We start from the raw sequence: 24,190 nt of genomic DNA, 5'->3' as shown, positions 1-24,190 counted from the left end.
AAAGATAGTCTATTGTGAATTTTAACATGTTTAGAGAACAAATAGGGCTAGTCCGTCTAGGTAAATTCTGTTCACTGAGCTTTCCTCAAGAGTTCACACAGTCATTTTTTAATGTATTTCCTCACATAACTCTGCCCTTGCATTTAAACACAGCTTTGCCTCGACCTAAGTCTTCCATTAGTACACAGTGACTACTGTTTTATAGTTGAAGTAAACACTACTAAAAGAGTAAAAGGAAGCCAAATAGGTAATCTGCTTCAGTCTAAATCGGTGAGATACCTAGATAACAAGGCTATGACTTTAATTCATCCATCAGTTTTTAAAACAGTTTCTCTTGATTAGGTTGGGAGCAGGAATGAATAATACTAATTCCTGGCTTTGAAGGACACAAGGCTTTGTTCACCTCAGAGAATCAGGTGACCCACCTAGTGCTACTGCCCATAGAATCTTAGGAACTGGGAGGCCCGCTCATTGCCTCACTCTGTATTTGTTATACCTTCTGTAAAATGAGCAATTTATAGAACATACTTCCTAACATATGAGATTAAATTAGCTAGTATTTGTAAATGCTTAGAACAGAGATTGGCACAGCATAGTAAATACCACATAAGGGTTTATAAAATAAATTCCTGTGTGTCAGTATGAATCTTCTTCATAATATTTGACTAACTGGAAACTGCTGATGAAGTACTAAAAATCTTGTTGATGAACTTGCATTGACTAGTGCACTACTAGCAAATGGTATGGTGAAATGTCACTACTTTGAAATTAGTCCACAAATGATCAATCCTGAATAAGTAAGAATTCTGAAATCATGAATCTTAATACTTGAAATCAAGATTTTATTTTTTACTCTATTCATGAAAGCTTTCATTAATCAGTGTCATAATTGATTATATTCAGTACATACACTTTAATTTGTGGTGTTGTAGACTTAATTAGAACGAGCTCATACAGGTTTTGTTATGGACATGTATTCTTTTAAGTAAGTTATCATTTTTAAAATATTTATATATTTGTTTGAAAGGTTGTTACAGAGATAGGGAGAGAGGGAGAGACAGAGAGTGATCTTTCTACCTGCTGCTTCATTTCCCAAATGGCCACAACAACCAAGGATGGGCCAGGGATGGGCCAGGCTGAAGCCAGGAGCTTCTTCTTGGTCTCCCACATGGCTGCAGGGTCCCAACTACCTGGGCCATCTTCCTCTGCTTTTAACAGGCCATTAGCAGGGAACTGGATCAGAAATGGAGCAGCCAGGACAGGAACCCACGACTCTATGGGATGCTGGTGTCAAATGCCGAGGCTTTACCTGCTATGCCACAGCACCATCCCCTTAAGTAGCTTTCAGTGAAAACAGGATAAGAATGTACAGAAATATAAATACTCTGCATGATACCTAAATAACAATTTTGAAAGAAAAGATTGGACTGATGTTTTGAGAGACATGGAATCACAGAGGAAGACAGAGTTCCTATCTGCTGGTTCACTCCCCAAATTCCACTGAGCCAGAACCTAGGAACTCAGACTGGGTCTCCCATGAGGGTGGCAGGGACCCAACCACTTGGGCCATCATCTGCTGCCTTCCAGGAAGTCTGAAAAACGACATTTTAAGTATTTAATAAAGCCCTGGGAAAGTTATATACACATCTGAGATTGTTATGTGTCTTTTTAATTCTTTGCAGAAAGTTGGGTTTTCAATTTGGTTTGGAATTTGAAGCTGTGAGTACAATACTTATCTCAGGGTCCTAAAAGACAAGCCAATTGGAATTACTGTCCTCGTTCACCAGATTGGATCCCTGGGATGCTAGTTACATATGCAGCAGAATTTAATAACACTTTCAAATTCTGTATGGTTGATGAAAGCTTTTATTCAAGCTGTTTTTTTCTAATTGTCCTACAAAGTATTTTATAGCTTCTGCTTTTGACGTACTGTAGCTCTTGTAAGACTAGCTATTATCTCAAGGATTGCTGAAGGTAACCTGCCGTCTGTTCAGATGTTACACACACCTAGCACATTTTCCCAATAGTGGGGGTTCAGTAAAGATTGTGAAAATTCGTATCACAGGGCTTGTTGTAAATGGCAGGCAGGAAGAAACACCCTTGGCTTATTTCTGGTGAGGTTTCTGTGTTCTTTAAAACAAAGAATCGTATTCATCAGCGCATATGTAGAAAGTCGTTAATGTAGTCATGCTCATTTACCACAAAATCCACGTCTCAGGAATAGTTTCAGAAGTTTGCATTTTAAAAAGTCTGAACATGGATACTGGAATGAGCATCGATTACTTATTTAACTTTGTAGCGAAAATTTCACGACGTTTTGAACTCGAAGGATTTCACAGGATTTAAATAGTTTTTGTTTTTAAATTCAGTGCCTTTAAATTAGATTCAAATGGAACAGAGGGGCTTGGATCAACACCAGAATAATTATTTTTGTTTTTAACCATTTCAGACTTTCCTCAAGCAGAGGCTGCATGGTGTAATGGGAAAAACAGCCTTGGAATCTAACAAAGTCTGATTCCTGGATTCAGTCCCAGTTCTGCGTGACCTTGGGCAAGTTACTTTACTTCTATGAATTTCCGTTTCCTTCGCAATGGACACCTTGCAACCCAGTGTCTACGGGCGCGCCTAGCACACCCGGAGTCGGCCTCAACCACAGCAGCCATGATCGCCAGTCTGCCACTCCGCGACCCTCCCGAGGCCGGCGCCCTCTCGCAGCAGGTGTAGGCACAGCCCGCGCCGCCCCCTCCTCTCCGGGCTCGCGAGCCGGACCGCGGAGGGCGGCGGCAGCACCCCGGCCTCGCGCTGTCCCCGGCGCCCACCCCGCCGCGGAGCCCGCCTAGGGGGGGGCGGCGAGACGGGCAGCGACCCGCCGCCCAGGCCCAGGCCGAGGCCGCGTCCCGCAGGGGGCCGCGGATCGAAGGAGGAGGCTGCGGCGGCGCCGCGCCCGCGACCCAGCGAGTGCGCGGCCACCGCCCCCTCGGCCCTCCCCCCGGCCCTCTCTCCGCCCCCTCCGCCCTCGCGCGCCGCCCGCCCGGGTCGCCGCGGGGCCGTGGTGTACGTGCAGAGCGCGCAGAGCGAGTGGCGCCCGCACGCCCTGCGCTCCTCCGCGAGCTGGGCCCTGCCGCCCGGGATGCTGAGGCGGCGGCCCCGCAGGCTGCCGGTCTAGCGCGCCCAGAGCCGGGCTCCTCGGCCGCCGCGCAGGCCGCACACCCTGTGCCCGCGCGCGATGAGGCGCTGAAGCCGCCGGCCCCGAGGACGAGACAGCGGCCTGGCCGAGGGCGAGGGGCGCCGGCCTGCTTGAGGAGAGGGGCGGCGGGTGCATGGCGCAGTAACGTCCCCTGCCGCGCTCCCCGCTCCCCGGCCCTGGGCCAGGCTGTCCGGCCACCACCTCTCCTACTCGACCGCCGCCGCCGCCACCATGGCCAATGACAGCGGCGGGCCTGGCGGACCGAGCCCGAGCGAGCGGGACCGGCAGTACTGTGAGCTGTGCGGGAAGATGGAGAACCTGCTGCGCTGCGGCCGCTGCCGCAGCTCCTTCTACTGCTGCAAGGAGCACCAGCGCCAGGACTGGAAGAAGCACAAGCTCGTGTGCCAGGGCAGCGAGGGCGCCTCTGGCCACGGAGCAGGCCCGCACCAGCACCCCGGCCCTTCGCCGCCCGCCGCCGCGCCGCCGCCCAGGGCCGGTGGGGCCGGAGCCCGGGAGGCCAGGAAAGGAGCGGCGCGGCGGGACAGCGCCGCCGCCGCCAAGGCTTCGGGCCGGCCGGCCGCCGGAGATGCGTCCAAGGCGAAGGCCAAGTGCGTGGCCAACCCTGCCGTGGCCGCGTCCCCGCCTCGCGCGAACCCCGGGCGCCTGGGCTCGGCGGCGGCCGAGGCGGAGCCCGGGAAGGAGGAGCCGCTGACCCGCCCGTCGCTGTACCAGGAGAAGGCGAACCTGTACCCGCCGAACCACACGCCCGGCGAGGGGCTGAGTGACGGCGGAGGCCTGCGGTGCAACGGGAAGACGAAGCCGCTGCCGGCGCTGAAGCTGGCGCTGGAGTACATCGTGCCTTGCATGAACAAGCACGGCATCTGTGTCGTGGACGACTTCTTGGGCAAGGAGACGGGGCAGCAGATCGGCGACGAGGTGCGCGCCCTGCACGACACCGGCAAGTTCACGGACGGCCAGCTGGTGAGCCAGAAGAGCGACTCGTCCAAGGACATCCGAGGCGATAAGATCACCTGGATCGAGGGCAAGGAGCCCGGCTGTGAAACCATTGGGCTGCTGATGAGCAGCATGGACGACCTGATCCGCCACTGTAACGGGAAGCTGGGCAACTACAAAATCAATGGCCGGACGAAAGTAAGTGTGTGCGAAGCGTTAGCGCTGCACGTCCCCTAGAAAGCTGGCAGTCCCCCTTCCTCGCTTAGGGCGAGGAACCGAATTCCTCCGTATAGCTTCCTTCTTGCGTAGCACCCCGTAAGGAGCACGGATAGAATCCATAGGTAGGTGTTGGTCTAGTTAGTTCTTTATCTGTGTCCCCCGTTTTCCCAACGGATTGCCCGTGCACGGACTTCTCCACTTCTCGTGATTTTTCAGGCCAAACTTAGGCACTACGGTCTTCCTTTAACTTTGCTGTTCTCTTTCTTCTATCGCACAGTCAGGCAGAATTCAAACCGTATTTGAATTTTTAACCACCCAATGGGGGGCATTAGAGCACTACCCAAATCGCATCCTGGCTTTGCCTCTGCCTCGCGTTTGCATAAGCTCTTAAGTTCTCCGTGGTGTTAGAGCCGCTCATCACATCCAGATGTACAGAGTTAAGAACTGGCCAGCCGACCACAAAGAGGCAAATTTAAAATAAGCCTTCAGTTGAAAGAGTATATTCAGGCAGAACTTGTCTACTCCCCTCCCTGTCCCTGTTTTGAACCCACTACAAAATGGGGAAAGAAGTATTTCCGTTTTCAGATCACTCAGTGTAGGTAAGGTATGTTTTTAGCAGAGATTTCCTTTATTTGCTTTGTTAATAGAATCATTGAAAAAAAGAACTGTGGTTTTTTTTGTTTTGTTTTGTTTTGTTTTTCCTGGAAAAAACAGCGAAGTCAGAGAATTGAGGCAGGAGGGTCATTCTGTTTCAATTTGATGAGATCATTTTGTCTTTCCGATTTAGTTTTTCCTGAACATCCTTCGTTTCCTACCTAGCCTAGTCCTCTTTCTTCCCTCAGGATGGTGAACAGGAGACTCAGTTCCTCCTGCAGACTCTGGTAGAGAGCCCTTCACTTTACTTCCCAGGTTCTGATCTTTGCTTTGTATCTGCCTCCTCCCAGGCCACCCTGCTCTGCCCTCCTCCGCCTTCAGTCCTTCCCATGTTGTGAGTCTTGCCAGATTGTCTTGGGAGATCCTCACATGCACATGTTTGTACAGACACACTGACTCTTCCTATTAGTTCTGTGTGCGTCAGACTATCTGTGTTGACAGTCATGATGTGTGACTCAGGCTGGCCAGCAGCTGAGCATAGACAACGAGGAAAGGTATAAACATGAACATTTTGTGGGGAAAAAGACGTGTGTCAAATCTTAATTTGTGTACTGCCAGTTCACTGCTGGATAAAGACACAAAATGAACAGTTTCTGAATATTAAACTGGAAGAGGGAAAGATCTGATTCAGTCTTAGCCTGGTCTTTCACAGATTCCTTCACTCACTTCTCTTTCTGTCCTTCTTCCTTCCTTCCCCCTTCCTTCCTTCCTTCCTTCCTTCCTTCCTTCCTTCCTCCCTCCCTCCCTTCCTCTCTCACTCCTTCCTTCCTTCCTTCCTTCCTTCCTTCCTTCCTTCCTTCCTTCCTTCTTGTCTGTTTTCCTCTTCCCGCCCTCCTTCCTTCCTTCTCCCACAAATCAAATATGAACATAGTTATGAACTCTAGAGCAAGAAAGGAGTCAGTTTGAGGAAAAGGGCTGTGAAGACTGACCAAAGTATATAATTGAAAGTTTAAGTTGGGAGTTATGATAAATGTAATGCCTTAAATCTCCCTTAGTTATTTTAGCTTCCCAAGTTAAGCTGAGAGCTCTTCTCACCTGTCCTCAGGGAAGGGACAGCAGATAGTGTGGCTTAGAACAGTTGCTTCTCAGAGGTAAACGCTTAGAATATAAGTCACCTCCTTCCTCAGGAATTCCAAAGGCTGAAGGAAGAATATTTGAAGTTGTAAGTCACCTGACTGCCCATATTATGTAATAAGGGACTAGGCATAGGCAGGATGGATTTTGAACTCTGGTTTTGATCTTATATTACTTTCAGGGACATAATTTGAGGATCTGTTAATTGTCTTAGGGAATGCCTTTCATTCTGCTTCTCAGCTGAAAGTTTTTGATAATCATGTTTGAACATGTACTGTAAGTATTCCTAAAAAACAAGGGTACTTGCTTTGGGGGAATAAGCACTCAAGATAACACCTACTATCTATTGAGCAGTTAACAGTGTGGTAGGCACTAGATTAGGTTCAATGCAGACCATGATCACAATAATCTTCATCCTATGACGTGAGTAGTAGTATTCCTAAATCTTATTTGAAGACATTTCAGCTCAGCCACTTGGCCACTTATGATAACCTGGCTGTTTTTCAAATTTGGCTCATTCAAATATCAAGCCTATGCTTTTTCTACTACAGTAGAATTAGGTAAGACTTTAGGAGACAAGATGTAGATTACTTATCATACTGCTGAAACTAAAATTTGATCTATATATTTTGTTGATAGTGAATAGCATTAACTTTATATATGCATAATCAAACTACGATTGGACTGTGTAAACTTTTTTTATTATGTATAGTCTTCTTTGATCATCACAGTTGCTATGTAAGGTGTCAGGTCTACTTTTGTGTCTATTTAAATGGTAAGAACAACAACAACAAAAAAGGTAAGAACATTGAGCTGTGACTCCAGCCCAGCCCCTCTTCTTAATGTGGTGTTCTGTCCTTCTAGAATGGAATATAAGCTGACACATCAGGCTCATCGGTAGGTTTAGCACATACACCCAACACCTTACTTTGCATCTGAGATCCCTTGTGCTTCTGCCAACCATGCCATTTAGTTTTATGAAAATCTTTCTTGTAGTGACTTAAAAACTGCTTTACATTTACGTGCCTCAAGCATGCTTACTTAAGTGTAACTCTTTAAAAGAAGTCAGAACATGATTGTTATATGTGATTTTTGAGGCAATCTACAATGAAGAATTTTACTACCTTCATAACGGTGATTTTAAAAGTTACCTCAATGTGCAGTATTTGTCACCCTTTACATTTCACAGCAGTAGGTTAGCTTACTGATGTATTATTCATATTTATAGATTAGAAAAATAGGACTCAGTTCTGTTAGTTCACTTGTTCTAAATCCTGCAGCATACCAACAGTTAAATTCACATCTTTTAATGAAGAATTTGATGTTCATTTTATTTACATTATTTATAGTGCATGGGCTATGTGTGGGTCAAGTCTGATAATCAGAAGATGTTTAATGGGCTGAGTCTCCTTTAACATAGGCCTTGGTCCCCCCCCCCCCCCCGACTCGCTTATCTGTTTATCAAATTCCATTTTGTTTTCAGACAGGGATAGAAGGAGAAAGATCTTCCATCTGCTGGTTCACTCCCCAAATGGCTGCAAAAGCTGGGCCTGGGCCAGGCTGAAGCCAGGAGCTAGGAACTCCATTCTGGTCTCCCACATGGGTGGCAGGAGCCCAAGTACCTGGGCTACCATCCACTGCCTTCCTATGCACGTTAGCAGGAAGCTAGATCATTAGCAGAGCAATTGAGCTTGAACTGGAGCTCCAATATAGGATGCTGGAATCATAAGCAACAGTTTAACCCACTGCGCCACATCACCAACCTCTGTCCAACTGCTTTGAAAGAGGATCCACAAAAGAAGGATTATGTAGTATAGGAGAAAAACAGAAACAAAATTGTAGCCTCCTGAGTAACTGAGCTCTAGTTTCTGCTTTCTCTGGTCTTTTGAGGGCAATTTTTCCCCTTTTTGCTCTGATCCTGCTCTTTGATCCTTTATCCTTTGTCACACACTTTTTCCCCCAACAAGATTTGGAATCGCCCAGTAAAAAGGAACCATAGTCTGCTGCTTTGTGAAGAATAGTATTATGTGGGCTATATGAAATCCTAGGTGCCTTGACTTGGAAGTAGAGGAAGAACAATAACACAGAGGAGTGAGGATCGTGAGAAAAGGTTCAACTTTTCTCTAGAGTTCCTTTGCCACCCTGAAGGAGAAAATTTGCCTGCAAATTATATTGCTGAGTTTTTTTTTTAAATTAATTTATTTATTTGAAAGAGTTACAGAGAGAAAGGGAGAGACAGAGAGAGAGATCTTCTATCCATTGGTTCACTCCCCAGATGGTCGCTGTGGCCAGTGCTGGGTCAGGCTGAAGCCAGGAGCTTCTTACAGGTCTCGCACATGGGTTGTAGGGGCCTGATCATCTGGGCCTTCTTCCCCTGCTTTTCCCCAGTCCATTAGTAGGGAGCTGGATTGGAAGCGGAGCAGAGTGGGAGGGCAGGTATGGTGTGTAGAATTACTGTGTTCCTAAAGTTTTACTCATAAAATGCATGAAGTTTGTATTCCTTAAATAAAATAAATTCCTTAAATAAAATAAATTCCTTAAATAAAAGGTTTCTGGGTGGGGCGGAAGGAAGGGAAGCAGCCAGGACACAAACGGACACTCATATTGGATGCACCTCAGGCAGCATACCTTCTATGTCACGATACCAGCCCTTGTGTTACTAAGTTTTCATTAGTAGTGAGTTAATTAGTCTCTGGTTGATTGTGGTTTTTAGAACACAGAATATGATAAGAAAAATACTGCTTTATTATCACTACCATAGAGATGTGATGACAGTCCTCTTAGATGTTAAAAACAAAACCAACCTTGTGAAGACACAGTGAGAAGGCCTGTGTCTACGAGCCAGAAAGAGTCCTCACCAGAACTTGACTGTGTTGCCACCCTAATCTCAGACTTTAAGCCTCCAGCACTACGAAAAAATAATTTCTAATGTTTAAGCCTAAAAAAATAAAGTAGTAAGTTTAAAAACAGAACCAAACAAAATTTCCTTCTGTATCTACTTCTGTTATTTTCTCCCTTCTCTTGGAATCTAGGACATACAAATTGAAGCTGCTTACTTAATGACTTAATAGCTGCACCAGAATTCATGATCAAAGTCAGTTATCCTGTATGCAGAAAGACTGAAAGTATTGCACCTGCAGTAAATCTGCCAGCTGTAAAGAAGATACTTGTGGGCTAAAAGGGTAGTCTTAGTTTGCAGTAAAACCAGATTCAACTCTGTAAAAAACAAAATTTTTATATAGTGAGTTAGTTTGTGTAAGCTAATATGTGTAATTCTAAAGGAATTATAAATTGAAAGGTTTTTTTTGCATCTTTATAACTTATTTACTATAAGCCACAAAAATATCATGCAAACCTTAGTCACAGGTGGGATTAGGGGAGGAGAGAAAGGAAGAATAAGAGCAAAATTGGCATCTTTAAGTAAAAGGATAATGGATTTTGTGTTGTGTTAGACCAGGGTTGGATCCAGGGTTTTCCACTGTTTCCGTGTCTTTGGACCAGTAACTTAAGCTCTCTGAGCCTCAGTTCCTTCAATTGTAAAATGATCTTAAATGATATCTATCTTTTCTGCCTCAGGCTTAAGTCACTAATCTTGCATATACAGCACTGCTTAAGTTATAAATCATTCTGCAAAAGTGTTGTTCACAATTGCCACTTTAAAATTATTGCTATTATTCTGTTCAAAAGATTTTTTAAGAGTCCTTTGCTTTCCCTGTCTTTTCCTTCTCTTACAAGCTGGAGGAAAAAAAAGTAAGTGATTGCTCAGTTTTTACCTAATCACTTCCCTCCACCTCCCCAACACACACTTTTTTTAAAAAAAAATAGAGGAAGCAAATCCCAGAGAGTTTGTGACTTGTTCAAAATCCTAGAGCTGGTTAGTGACAAAACTAACAATTGAGTCATTTCCCTCTTATGTCAGCAACTTTATGCCTCATCTCTGCATGTAATGTAAAAAATTCACTTCCTGATTAACCAAATGTGATATATTTTATGCCATCTTTAAGGATATACTTGTACATTTCTGACTTCCTTTTCTCTCTTTTACTTACATTATGCTACACATTGACTTCTTGAACATTCTAGTTTAAATTTTACTCCTTTAGATAACCCTCCCTTAATTTCTTTAGTTTTTTTTTTTTTTTAATCTACCTCTGTGTTCCATCTGCTATTACCTAAAGGTGGAAACAAGTGTACACTCTCTGGTTTCCTTAGTTGTCTTCCTGTTCTGTATTTCCAGTTTACATGTTCGTTTTCTGTTTTTCTTGCTCCCTATCAGACTTGAAATCCATCTTTGTTCTTCTCCCATGTTTCTGGTGTGCCTTTGGAATGATGTTATCAGCTTAGGTATTTTTACTTAATTTTTTGCTTTAGGCCTTTAAAGCTACACCATTCGCTTCTTGGCCTTTTGGCTAAGATCAGGTGTTAAAGCTACACCAGTATTTCAGCATCCTCTTCATTCTAGCTCATTTTTGGACAATTTTCATCGGGTTTTTTTTTTTTTTTCTTTTTTACTGTGCTTGCATTTCACCTCCTTTTCCACTATGCCCATGTTTCCATACTTGAACATTGTTTGTGACTACATGATGGTATTGAGAGACTTTGTTGAGTCCTGTGCATAGCTTGTCTTTGGTTCTTATCCCAGCTAAAACACTTCCGTTTTAAAAAAATGAAACAACCAAAAATAGATGGTTAACCAGCAATCTCCCCTCACAACACTAAATATTTCCTAGTCTAACCTCTGAACTGTTCTTCTACCTTTAATGGAATGTCTCCTACATCATAATGACATTTTTCTATAACCAAGTCACAATTGGTTTTATTTCTGAAGAGTTTGGACAGTATTTATAGCCTCTGTTTACTTGTTGCAATCACGATAAAGGTTTTTTTTTTTTTTCTAAGATATGTTTATTTGTTTGAAAGAGTTACAGAGAGAGAGAGGGAGAGATAGAGAGAGGTGCTTTATCTGCTGGTTCACTCCCTCAAATTGCTGCAATGGCCAGGGCAGGGTAAGGCCTAAGCCAGGAACCAGGATCTTCTTCCAGGCCTCCCGCATGGGTGCAGGAGCCCAAGCCATTGATCCATCCTGTGCTGCTTCCACAAGCACATTAGCAGGGAGCTGGATTGCAAGTAGACCAGTCGGTATTCAAACTGGTGCCCATATGGGATGCTGACATTGCAGGCCATGGCTTTACTAGCTACGCTGTAACACTGACCCCAAATCACCGTAAAGTTTTTATGAATATGGAATGATCATTTTCTTTATGCAGTGTCCCAGATTCTGTTTCTTTTTCTTTTTTAAAATTTTTTAAAAATTTTATTTGAAAGAGATCTCTCACCTACTGGTTTATTCCCCAAATGCTCACAACAGCCAGGGATAGGCAGGCTGAGGCCAGGAGCTGAGAACTCAGTCTGAGTCTCCAGTGTGGGAGGCAGCAATACAAATAGCCATCCTCTGCTGCCTCTGAGGGTGTGCATAAATAGGAAGCGGGAGTAGGGAGCAGAGCTTGGACTTCAGTCCAGGCACTCCAACACAGGATGCAGGTGTCCCAAGCAACATCTTTTTTCTTTTTTTATGAATGCATTTTTTTCATAGGTACAACTTCAGAAATATAGTGGTTCTTTCCCTCATATCCGCCCTCCCACCCTGACTCCCATCCCACCTCCCTCTCTCTCTCTCCCAACCCCTTCTTCATTATGGTTCATTTTTAGTTTGATTTTATATACAGAGGACCAACTCCATGTTAAGCACAGATTTCAACAGTTCTAAGCAACATTTTAACCACTGTGCCGAACAGCTAAATTCCCCCCTACCCCTAGATGCTTTTTCTTTACCAAAGTAAAATATTTGTACTCTTGGCTTCTTGTATTGTCTGAGTTCTGTTTTCATAACATTTTCATCCATTTGTTTATTTAACAAGTATTAAGTGTGTACCCTTCATGTACAGGTACATTTCCATAAGCAAGCAGGCTGGAACACAAAAATGTTCCTTCTCCTGGAGCTTAGAGTATTTGAAGGGTCGGGAGGGACAGTCAGTAAATAAATGTTTAAAGAAATGTGTGACATATTAAGTGGTGAATTTTAAGTCAGAAAAAGGCAAAATGAGGAGAATGACCAAGGGAATTCTCTTTTAGATAAGGTTGATAAAATATGATAAATAAGTAGAAACTTGAATGAAGTGAGCGAGATGAGTTACATGGATATATGCAAGAAGAGCATTACACATAAAGATAATAAACAGCAAACAAAAGCACTTGACATGGAATGTGCTTTGTGTGTTCAGGAAACAGCAAGGAAGCCACTGTGCTTATAACAGAATGAGTGAGGGAGATGTAATCAATAAAGGAGCAGTATTTGAAATTAGATCGGTTTACACAGAGTTTTGACTTGCAAGCCCTGGCAAGGACTATGGATTTTATTGTGGGTGATACGGGAGGCCAATGGAGGGTTTCTTTTAAAATATCTTTAGCTACCGTGTGGGAGTTGATGTGGGAAGGAAGGATGGAAACAGGAAAATTCTTGCAGCAGCCTTGGCACTAGATAGTGGAGGTGACGAGAATTAGTTATAACTGAAAGTAGAATCCCTGAGATGTTCTGAATGGATTAGATGTGAAATATGGAGAAAGGAAGAGGTAAGAACGACTTCAGGGTTTTTGGCTTGAGTGATTGGAATGAAATAGTTATTTTATCTCACTCTGTCTCTGCTGCTTCTCTTCTCTTGCCCCAGTTTTTTAAGAGTTTCTATTTATAGCAACTTGTTGTCACTTATTTTCCAGCCACAGTCACAGGAAAAAAATTCTGTTTTTTATCTACTTTTCTGCATTCTTTCAAGTTGGCTGTGCGTGCTGCTACTGTTACTGACCTCATAGCCCCATCCTTTCATCTCCAACAGTTTTATGGCTTCTTTGACAAGGAATTATTACAGAAAATCTTGCACTCTTCTGATGTCATCTCCCAATAAGTCTGTGCCTTCTCGAACCATTCATTTAAGATGGTTTGTAAATCCACGGAAGAAGAAATACACAGCTCAGAAGTTTGGGGAAGCACTGGAGAAAATTAAGTGGTTCAACATGAGGCAAGCACATATTTAGATTCAGTGTCAGAATAAAATCAGAAATAAAACATCTGCATTCAGAATTGCTCCTGGGGGTTGGGCGTTTGGGCTAGCAATTAAGACACTGGTTAGGATACCCACATCCACATCAATGTATCTGGGTTCAATCCATGGCTCTGGCTTTTGATTCCAGCTTCCTGTCAATGCAGACCCTGGCAGAGCTCAATAACTAGTTTCTACCACTCAAATGGGAGACTAGCTGGAGTTCCTGGCTCCTAGCTTTAGTACCTCTTACTCCACCACACTCCCACAATTATGAGTATTTAGAAAGTGAACCAGCTGATGAAAACTCATTCTGAGATAGATAGATAGACAGACAGACAGGCACTGTGGTATAGCAAGTTAAGCCTCCACTTGGAACACCTTCATCCTATATCTGAGTGTCTGGGATTGAGTATCACTTCCTCTTGCAATCCTGGTTCCTGCTGATGAGCCTGAGAGACATCAAATGGTGGTCCAAGTACATGAGTCCTGGCACCCACTTGGGAGACTTGGGTAGACTTTCTGGTTTCTGGCTTTGACCTGGTCTAGCCCCAGCTTTTGTGGGCATTTGGGAAGTGAACAGTGGTAGAAGATCTCTCTGTGTCACTCTGCCTTTTACATAAAAAAAATAAATAAATCTTTAAAAATGAGAAAAGAGAACTTTGTACAGTGGTGTAGTGCAGTGGGTTAAGCTGCCACCTGTGTTGTGGACAACACATATGACCAGCTGCTCCATTATCAATTCAGCTCCCTGCTAATGTGCCTGGGAAAGCCATAGAAGGTGACCCAAGTTCTTGAGCCCAGGCACCCATATAAATGGAAGACATAGATGAAGTTCTAGGCTCTGGTTTTGTTCTAGTCCAGCCCCAACCATTGCAGCCATTTGGGTAGTGAACCTGTGGATAAAGATCTTTATCTCTCTGGGGCAGGCCCTGTGGCACAGCAGGTTAACGACCTGGCCTGATGCGTCAGCATCCCATATGGGCGACGGTTCTAATCCTGGCTGCTCCTCTTCCATCCAGCTCTCTGCTATGGCCTGGGATAGCAGTAGAAGATGGCCCAAGTCCTTGGGCCCCTGCACCCCTGTGGGAGACCTGGAAGAGAGAGGCTCCTGGCTTCTAGCTTTGGATTGGCGCAGCTCCAGTCATTGCGGCCATCTGGGGAGTGAACCAGCAGATAGAAGACCTCTCTCTCTCATTGCCTCTCCTCTCTCCGTGTAACTCTCACTTTCAAATTAATAAAATAAAATAAGAAACCACTGTTTATAAAAAAAAAAAAAGATCTATCTCCATCTGTCTCTGCCTTTCAAATAAATAAGTCAATCTTTTTTAGATTTATTTATTTATTTACTTGACAGGTAGAGTTTACAGACAGTGAGAAAGAGAGAAAGGTCTTCCTTCCCTAGGTTCACTCTCCAAATGGCCACAATGGCCAGAGCTATGCCAATCTGAAGCCAGGGGCCAGGAGCTTCTTCCTGGTCTCCCATGTGGGTGCAGGGGCCCAAGCACCTGGGCCATCCTTCACTGCCCTCCCGGGCCACAGCAGAGAGCTGGACTGGAAGAGGAACAACTGGAACTAGAACCTGGTGCCCATATGGGATGCCGGCGCCACAGGCGTGGGATTAACCTTGTGTACCACAGCACTGGCCCCAATCTTTTGTTTGTTTGTTTGTTTAAAGATTTTATTTATTTATTTATTTGAAAGGCAGAGTTACAAGACAGTGAGAGGAAGAGACAGAGAGAAAGGTCTTCCAACTGCTGGTTCACTCCCCAAATGGCCGAGCTGTGCCGATCTGAAGCCCAGAGCCAGGAGCTTCTTCTACTGCTTTCCCAGGCCACAGCAGAGAGCTGGATCAGAAGCGGAGCAGCCGGGACTAGAACTGGTTCCCATATGGGATGCTGGTGCCACATGTGGAGGCTTAAGCTGCTGAGCCACAGCACCAGCCCCAATAAGTAAATCTTTAAAAAAAAAAAAAAAAAAACTTATTGTAGGAAATAAAAATACAGAAAGTTGGGAAGAAGTTGAATGGCCATACAAATGACGAAAATAGTACTGTTGACTTGACTTGTAGATGAAAATGATTATGTGATAGCTTCCTAAAATAGTAAGTAAAAAAAGGGAAAGTTAGTGATAGCTTTGAGACTATACTTGACTATCTGTGCCAGATATCAGAGATGTATTAGCCCTTTACTTCCTTGATGTGGAGACTTACACAGGAATTACAACAAAATCTGGGCTTTGTCTTTAAATTACTTTTCCTCGTGTTTTTCAATATTTTCATTTTTTCTCAAGTTCTAATTGTAGGGTTTTTTTGTTTGTTTGTTTGTTTTTTGGTTTTTTAAGCTAAATTCTTATCCTGATCCCTGAGGGCTTGAATGGGGAGGGGTCTTCTTCCAACTTGCTCATTCACTGGTTTTTGGCAGCATTCATGTGGGTTGTTGGGCTGAGAACGTCAGTTTCTTGCCAGGTAGGCGTCTTTAACCTAATGTTGGAAGTGATGTCTCATTTCCTCGATGTATTCTTTTGATGAGAAGCAAGTCACTAAATTCATTCTGCATTCAAGGAGAAGGAGCTTTACAAGGTGCGAATACCAGTTCTTAAGCTGGATTTTCCCTCTGCAGTAGCTGCCTTTTAAATGTCATTGTCCTTTGTGTTCTGAGATTTGTCTTCTCTTTTTCTACTGGTGTATGCTTTTTCTCCCTACGTAAGCTAATGCACTCATGGAACTATAAGTGCTTAAGTTAGTTTACTTGCTTTTAGACTTTTGTTCGGCTATGCAGTTGCTCCCTGATTTTAGGTGAATGTTTTAACAAGCATCATCTTTCTCATTAATATAACAAGAGTCAATAACAGGACCTAATTCAGAAAGGCTTGTTTGAGGATAGAAGAAACAGTATGAGATAATGCTCAGCATATTATCAGTAATTAGTGTTAACCATAACTATATTGAATAACAGTGGTAGTGTTAGCAGCAACCACGACTTCAGGTACTAGGACTTGTTAAAGATTGCTTAATCTGTCTTCTTCCATGGCATCTGTAGAGGACTGATAGACCTCTCCACCTGAATTTTCTTTAAGTATTGCAAACTCAGCATGATTAAGACTGACATTTCCCTTTGTTGGGAGGTATGAAGAATGGTAGAGCAATCTGATGGAGAGATGGTGGAGCATTACTTTATTTAAAGATTTTGTTTATTTGAAAGGCAGAGTGAGAGAGAGGGCAGGAGATCTTCATCTACTGGTTCACTCCACAAGCGCCTACAACAGCTAGTGCTAGACCAAGTCTGAAACCGGAGCCAGTAATTCCATCTGGGTCTCTCATGTGGGTGGCAGGAGCCCAGATAATCTGCTGCCTCCCAGGTGCATTAGCAGGAAACTGGATCAGAAGCACCGAGTAGCCAGGGTGTGAACCAGGCCTCCTGTGGGATGCAGGGTTTCTCACACAGCTGCTTAACCCCCAGTGCCACAAGGCCTGCCCCATGGAGGTTTTTAATTGGTCCTGTCTATGAACTCTACTGATTCAGTTTACAGAATGTCTGATTCTGTTTACTGATTCTGTTTACAGAATGTCTGATTTGTGCAGTACCCAGTGCCCCGGTCAAAGTAATCTTCTCTGCCTTTCTAGTCTTCCTGCCTGAGAGAAACACAGCATTGAACTTTTAATTCCATGTGTGTTGGATGTTTATGAAGTATATAAGATCCTATGGGATCATGCAGAAGGAGACCTAACCTGTCTGTAGGATAGGAAGGGTTTTCTTGAAGAAGTAATTATGTAGGCCGCGGCTCACTAGGCTAATCCTCCGCCTTGCGGCGCCGGCACACCGGGTTCTAGTCCCGGTCGGGGCACCGATCCTGTCCCGGTTGCCCCTCTTCCAGGCCAGCTCTCTGCTGTGGCCAGGGAGTGCAGTGGAGTCCTTGGGCCCTGCACCCCATGGGAGACCAGGATAAGTACCTGGCTCCTGCCATCGGATCAGCGCGGTGAGACTTTTGAAGAATGAGTTGATGTTAAGTCCATTGAAAGTCTCTAAATGTGAAAAGAGCATGATTCTTTAAAGAAGCATACTTTCCCATATTGTTATGAAGGCTTTACTTATTAAAAAATTGTTTCCTATCTTATTCCTCATTCCCACTTACATATTCCTATTGAAACCTATCTTCATCTATGTCCTGAATAATTACAAAAGCCTATTTTTTCTTTTTCTGTTTGTATCTTTCCTCTGCAGTCCATTTTATCCATTGCTACCTTTAAATTTGATTTTTTAAAGACTTTTATTATTTCAACTTTTATTTATTTGTTAGAAAGAGAGAGATCTCTTATCCACTAGTTCACTCATCCACTGGTTCACTCCCCAAATGCCTGCAACAACCAAAGCTAGGTCAGGGTGAAGCCAGGAGCCAGGATGAACCCTCACTGCTGCCTCCCACAGTGTGCATTAGCAGTAAGCTATAATTGGGAACAGACCCAGAACTCTGTTGTGGGCCAGACACCCAACCCCACTGTTTTTGTTTTTAAGAATATATCAAGTCCTGCCATACATCTTCTGTTCTGACCAAGAGGGGCCAGCTTTCTAGTCCCTGAACATATCTTCATTTTTATTTCTTTGTGCATTTCCCCTACTCTCCCTGGGGAAAATGGTAGGAGAATTCTTCAGCTTGTTTTTTGCTCCTGTCCATCTAAGCAGAATTACACCTCTGTCCTGTCTGTTGCTCTGGCACTGCCCATCACTGACATCACATTCTTCAGAGTAGTGGGTTCCCCCCCTGTTTCTCCTACTATTGTGAGCCACTTAAGGATAGGCCTCCTTTCTTACTCATTTTGATATACTGAGCTTTCATCAGGGACTCAGTGAGCATTATATTTGTATTTCCACTGCACAGCCCCAGTTAAGATTTTAATCACTCTATACCTGAATTACACAGTATTCTTTCCTTAATTCCTTCTTCTGTACGTGCCTCCCATATCCATCCTATGTTAATTTATCAACACTTATAAAAATCTTACAAGATTTGTTTGAATTATACAGTTTTATCTTTGCATACAATGCTTGCCATTTGCTTAGTCCCACACTGTCTATCCACTTGTATATGCCACTATTCTTTGAAATACCATATTCAAATAAATACCACTTTGAGCTAGGCTGTTTTTCTCCTTTTATTGCCCCTTTAATTATTCCCCCCAGCACTGTAAATTCTGTGACTGGTTTATCACTCTTCAGTTTCTCAAATCTTTTAAATTCTTTAGGATGTAGTTTAAGTCCCCTTCCTGAATATCTCCTCAAAGTTTGAGTCTCTATTAATGTCTCTTTTCTCAAAAACTTCTTCACATACCTTAACCAGAAGTGTCTTCAAAAAGTTATAAGGGTAAGGGACTTGTTTTTATACTATATCGTACTGTCTTTCAAAAGCACCTTTTGTTTTGTTCTTGTTATATATTTTTCATGAATTAACAGTCAGTGAATTGTCCTGAACTAATCCTGCAACCCATACCTCACCTCTGCTTCTCCACCTTTACATCCAGTTTCTAAAACTGAAGACTTTTGTGAGAGTTGTTGTCCTATTGTGGTCAACTATCCTTTTTATGCTTACCGTGGTGTTTCTAGTCCATAATTTTCCAGATAAAAATAGTCAGCATAGTCTAAGCTATTTATAACTCCCAAGTACTGGGAGAAAGGTCTGCACTGAAGGTGAAATGAAGCTGTATGCCTTGCCTATGCCAAAAGTTAGTTGATCGAGTTACAAATTGTGATAGAACCTAGCACATCCATGAATCTCAAGGAGAGAAGGCCTGCATATCATACCTCCCTCATCCACACCCATGGCCCAAGAATTCTCAGAAAACATGTCATTTGAAAACAAAACAGCATAATAGACATGATGTTGAAAGTGACCTCTTACATGACCTTGAAGAAAAAAACTTGTTGCTAGTAGAAGCAAAGTTTGATATTGATCCCACCTGATTGATATGCAAAGCAAAATTTTGAAGTTCTAATTGTATCATGGTTTTGATTTGGCTTTAGAACTGTAGTGTATTCAAAATTTCAAATACATTAGAGAAAGGTTTAAGAGTTAAGAGTCAACAAAAGAAAGCATGAATTAAACAAGATTGGAAGTATTTTATGATCAGAGAACCGTTTGATCTTAACTGTATTTCTAGATTGAAGCACTTAGCTTGGAGGAAGCAGCAGATTTAACTGTGCTAAAAGAAGTTAGTGGTAGACTGCAGATGATAGAAACCTGTCAGTGTAAAAGTCTCTGAATTTGATCTTGGAATTCATTCAGACATTTTTATCCTTAAAAAAAAAAAAAAAAAAAAAAGGTCTCATCTCTCAGTTTTTCTTTTTAACTTTATTTATTTATTTGAAAGAGTTTACAGAAAAAGGGAGGGCGAGACAGAGAGGTCTTTCATCCACTGGTTCACTCCCTGAATAGCCACAGCAGCTGAGGCTGGGCCAGTCCAGAACCAGGAGCCAGGAGCTTTTTCCAGGTCTCCCAGGTGGTACAGGGGTCCAAGGACTTGGTCCATCTTTCACTGCTTTACCAGGCACATTAACAGGGAGCTGAATCAAAAGTGGAACAGCCGGCACTTGTACCAGCTCCTGTATGTGATTCCAACATTGCAAGCAGTGGCTTTACCCACTACGCCACAACACCAGCCCATCAATTTTTCTTAACTTTGATACTTAAAAATGTGTTTTCATTCTGAGTATAGAGATTTTTTTATGTGCAAACACTGGTTGTAGTTTTGAGTGGTTACAGCCCAAAGTGGTTTAGAATGATCTATCAAAAGAGCACACAGGGACAGGGGATGAGGAAAAGATGATTTTTGACAAAAACCAGAATTAGGAATAGGACCTGCTAGTACTGCTTTGGATTCTTGTCACCTGGCCCTCTTAGTGCTAAGCAAGTCACTCATCAATCTTCGCAGTCTCCATCTGTGAGATGGGAATAGTGCTAACTTAATCAACAGAAGAGATGATTATTTATTTATAAGAAGCTTTCTTTTTAAAAATTTATTATATTTTGAGCTCCTGGCAGAGCTTTTTCTGATTATTAGAATTTGGACTAGGTTGCCCTTAACTAAACATTTGCTCTTGATCATGGTGCTGGTTAACATGGGTATCACAAGTTAAAATTCAGTTTTAGATACTGATTTATTTATACTGGGAGATCAACTTTATTTTTAATTAAAACCAATCTATTGTTGCTTAGGCCATTGGCACATAGCCTTGGCACTGTGAAAAAGGAAACTAGTGAGTAGATAAGGGCTGATTGTGTTACATCATGGGCGATGAACTAACGGGCTGAGGATAATCAAAGGATCTTTTTCTGTGCCCTCCCTCTTAGCAGAATAAAGTCAAGTGCTAATAAATATTCTATTTATAATTATGAATTTATTTAAGCTTCATTTAAAAATTGAAATGCTTAGATGTTAATTTCAAAAGGCAGACACGGGCAGACACTGGGTATAGCAGGTAAAGCTGCTACCTGTAACACCGGCATCTTATATGAGCAGCACCTGGCTGCTCCACTTCTGATCCAGCTTCCTGCTGATATGCCTGGGAAGGTAACAGAGGATTGGCCAAGTGCTTGGGCCCCTGCACTCACATGAGAAACCCGTAAGAACCTACTGTCTTCTGGCTTTGGACTGGTCCACCTCTGCCATTGCAGCTATGTGGAGAGTGAACCATTGTGTGGAAGATATCTCTTTCTCTCTGTCTCTCCCTCTCTCTCTCTCTGTAACTCTGGATTTCAAATAAATAAATAAATCTTTAAAGCAAAACAGAAAGCCAGTTGTGCATACAAATAAGTAGAGATGATTAGATCAGGAGCCAGTGTTGCACAGCGGGTTAAGGCAACACTTGGGACACCTGCATCTCATATCAGGAGAGCCAGTTCGAGTCCTGGCTTCTCTCCTTCCAATATAGCCCTCTGCCAATGCACCTGGGAAGGAAACAGAGGATGGTCCAAATACTTGGGCCCCTGCTACCCACGTGGAAGACAGAGATGGAGTTTCTGGCTCCTGACTTCCACCTGCCCCAGCCCTGGCTGTTGCAACCATTTGAGGAGTGAACTGTCAGATGAAAGATACCCATCTCCCTACCCCCATCACACTGCCTTTCCAAAAAATAAATTTTTCTAAAAAGAATGATTGAATCAAATCTCAGAAATGAGTTAATACTTACAATTCTTACATATGTAAGCATTGGTTTATTTTCTAATTTGTTGATAGTGCTTGTATTTTTATTTATCATATTGTCTGTAACCAATAGGAAGCTTTTTTTAAACAAGTACTGAAAAGTACTTGTGATTTTATTTAAGATTTTATTTATTTATTTGAGAGATAGAGTTACAGACAGTGAAAGGGAGAGACAGAGAGAAAGGTCTTCCTTCCGTTGGTTCACTCCCCTAGTGGCCGCAATGGCTGGAGCTATACAGATCCGAAGCCAGGAGCCAGGGGCTTCTTCCTAGTCTCTCATGTGGGTTCAGGGGCCCAAGGACTTAGGCCATCTTCCACTGCATTTCCAGGCCATAGCAGTGAGCTCAATTGGAAGAGGGGTAGCCGGGACTTGAACTGGCACCCATAGGGATTCTGGTGCCGCAGGCAGAGGTTTAACCTTCTGCTTTGAAAACAAATTAAAAATTATTTCTTCCTTAGAATAATGGATACTGTTCTGGGAATTTTTCATTCATGCTTTTGACTTCTTTACCATTAATAATATTTACTGGTGGCTGTTAGCAAATTTGTAGAATTACTTTGGTGTCTGTCTTAAATTTGATTCATAATAATTGTACTCATAGTAAAAAAAATATATTTAAGAAACCTATGCTACCATTAAGAAATGGTTTGCAACCTTTTTTCTAAAATTACTTATTCTTAACAGTTAAAATATGAAACCATTAAGATATATTCTACTGCATATTATGGGAAGTAGCTTTTTTAGTATTGATATAGAAAAAAACTATTATAGTCATTTTCAAAGAAAATAAAGCTTATTTGAAAATGCATCAAGGGAATACTTTGAATAATTTAATGTAGCTTAAGTAAGTGGTAATTATAGCATTTGTTATCTTTTAATTTAGGAATTACACAGATTTTAACTGTAAAAATCTTATGGTTGCTGCTTTGTTTGTGATTTTATGTGTTTTCTGATAATAAAAATAATATAGTGCTCCAGAATTTTGCAAAAACTGTGTAGAAAAGTGTAGCTGACAGGTTAAAAGTTACAGTAACTAGAGGTTTTCAATACTTCTTCCCCAGAGTACTATCAAACTTATAAGGGTGCTATGGAATATCTTAACATTTCAAGGGAAGTTCAGCAACATCTGCTGGACACCATACTATCTCATCAGTGCGTTCTTTTCAGTGATGTCATATCGTTGTGAAGGTGAGTTTCCAGTGCTTGCTGTGATAAAAAAGCAGGTATTGCCTGAAAATCAGTATCCCACAGGAAATGAGTCTGTCAGTGTCTAATCTGATTCCAAGGTATGTAAAAGTACACAGTGCTAACTGGCATTTCATTGTTAGGACTTAAATACTTATTAAGTGACTTGCCCTTAGTATTTTATAATAGTAATTACTAGAGATCTCGTTTGGCCTAGAAGTACCATGAAAAATTACTGAGACACTAAAGGTTCTGTGAACCAAGAAAATTTGGGAACTGTTGACATAGATTACTCCTCACAGGCTCCTGCCTGTGGAGCCAAGGAAAGCTAAAAAGATTGGAGACTAGGTAGAAGAGGAACAAAACAAAAATCTATTTTTATTTTATTTTATTTTTTTAACATTTCATTTAAGATTATTTGAAAGGCAGAGTTACAGAGAGAAAGGGAGAGACAGAAGTCTTCCATCCACTGATTCACTCCCCAGATGGCTGCAATGGCCCCAAGGCTGGACCAGGCCAAAGCCCAGAGCCAGGAGCTTCTTCCGGGTCTCCCACTGGGTGTCAGGGGCCCAAGCACTTGGGCCATCTTCTTTTGTTTCACAGGCACATTAGCAGGGAGCTGGATCAGAAGTGGAGTAGCCAGGACTTGAACTGGTGCCCACATGGGATGCTAGCAGTGCAGGCAGTGGCTTTACCTGCTACAACACCATGTTGGTCCCAAAAAGTTCTATGTTAAAATACAAGAGATGGGTATGTTATGTGTTGGGAAGGGGGCAATTAATAGAGAAGCAGATGTTGAAGATACAGGAAATAAGGTGTTGACTTTGAGTAAAAGGTCTCTGGAGGGATGAGGAAGGATGGACTCTAGACCCTTTTTTGTTGTTGTTTGAGATTTATTTATTTATTATTTATTTGAAAGAAAAAGAGATCAAGATCTTCTGCCCACTGGTTCACTCCACTGATAACTGCAACAGTCCAGGAAGGGCCAGGCCATAGCCTGAAGCTTCATCTAGGTCTCCCATGTAGGTGCAGGAGCCCAAACACTGCCCAAACAACTTGGGCCATTTTCCACTGCTTTTCCCAGGCCATTAGCAGGGAGCTGGATAGGGAAGCGGAATAGCTAGGATGTGCATCGGCCCCCACATGGGATGCTGGTGTCTCAGGCAACAGCTTTACCTACTATACAAGACCAGCCATAGATATTTCTTTTCTAAATGTTGCCCCCAGACTTGCAGCATTGGTTTGTTAGAAGGCATGCATAACTTCTAACCCCACTCCAGACCTCCTGAATCCAAATATACATTTTTAATAAGGTTCCCAGTTTATTTGTATGCATGTTGAAATTTCAGAGGTACTAAAGGGATTAGCCTTAACATAGGAGACATCTCTTCCTTCTACTTTTCCCATTACTTTATTGTGAACCTTCTGTATTCCAGCTGTTGTGAGGGGAATGAGATGATGAGAGTTTAAGATTTAGATATATTTAGAAATTGAGAGCTGAAGTAGTGGCTGAGAGAGGTAGATGATGGAATTTTGAAATAAGAATTTAAAAAAATGCCAACAAATCTGACCAGGAATATAGAAATTGCTAGAATTATGAAGATCCAGGTGGATGAGGTCAAAGA

The 24,190-nt window shown here is 42.7% G+C and overlaps 1 protein-coding gene across 3 annotated transcripts in view; it reads left to right on the top strand.

Moving 5' to 3' along the window:
- Positions 1–3,104: 3,104 nt before the first annotated feature.
- The window catches only part of EGLN1 (egl-9 family hypoxia inducible factor 1), a 54,927-nt gene continuing 33,841 nt past the window's right edge, over positions 3,105–24,190 (top strand). For 2 of the 3 annotated variants that reach the window (XM_062210610.1, XM_062210611.1), the window contains exon 1: positions 3,105–4,339. In XM_062210610.1, coding sequence (XP_062066594.1) covers positions 3,419–4,339 — 921 coding nt within the window. In that variant the 5' untranslated portion in view covers positions 3,105–3,418. The remainder of the gene's footprint in view (positions 4,340–24,190) is intronic. The other variant, XM_062210609.1, reaches the window with a different exon arrangement.

The sequence above is a fragment of the Lepus europaeus genome, chromosome 14 (genome assembly GCF_033115175.1).
Source record: "Lepus europaeus isolate LE1 chromosome 14, mLepTim1.pri, whole genome shotgun sequence".
Lineage (NCBI taxonomy): Eukaryota > Metazoa > Chordata > Mammalia > Lagomorpha > Leporidae > Lepus > Lepus europaeus.
Note: the sequence above shows the minus strand (reverse complement) of the source record. Positions and strands in the feature narration are given on the sequence as shown.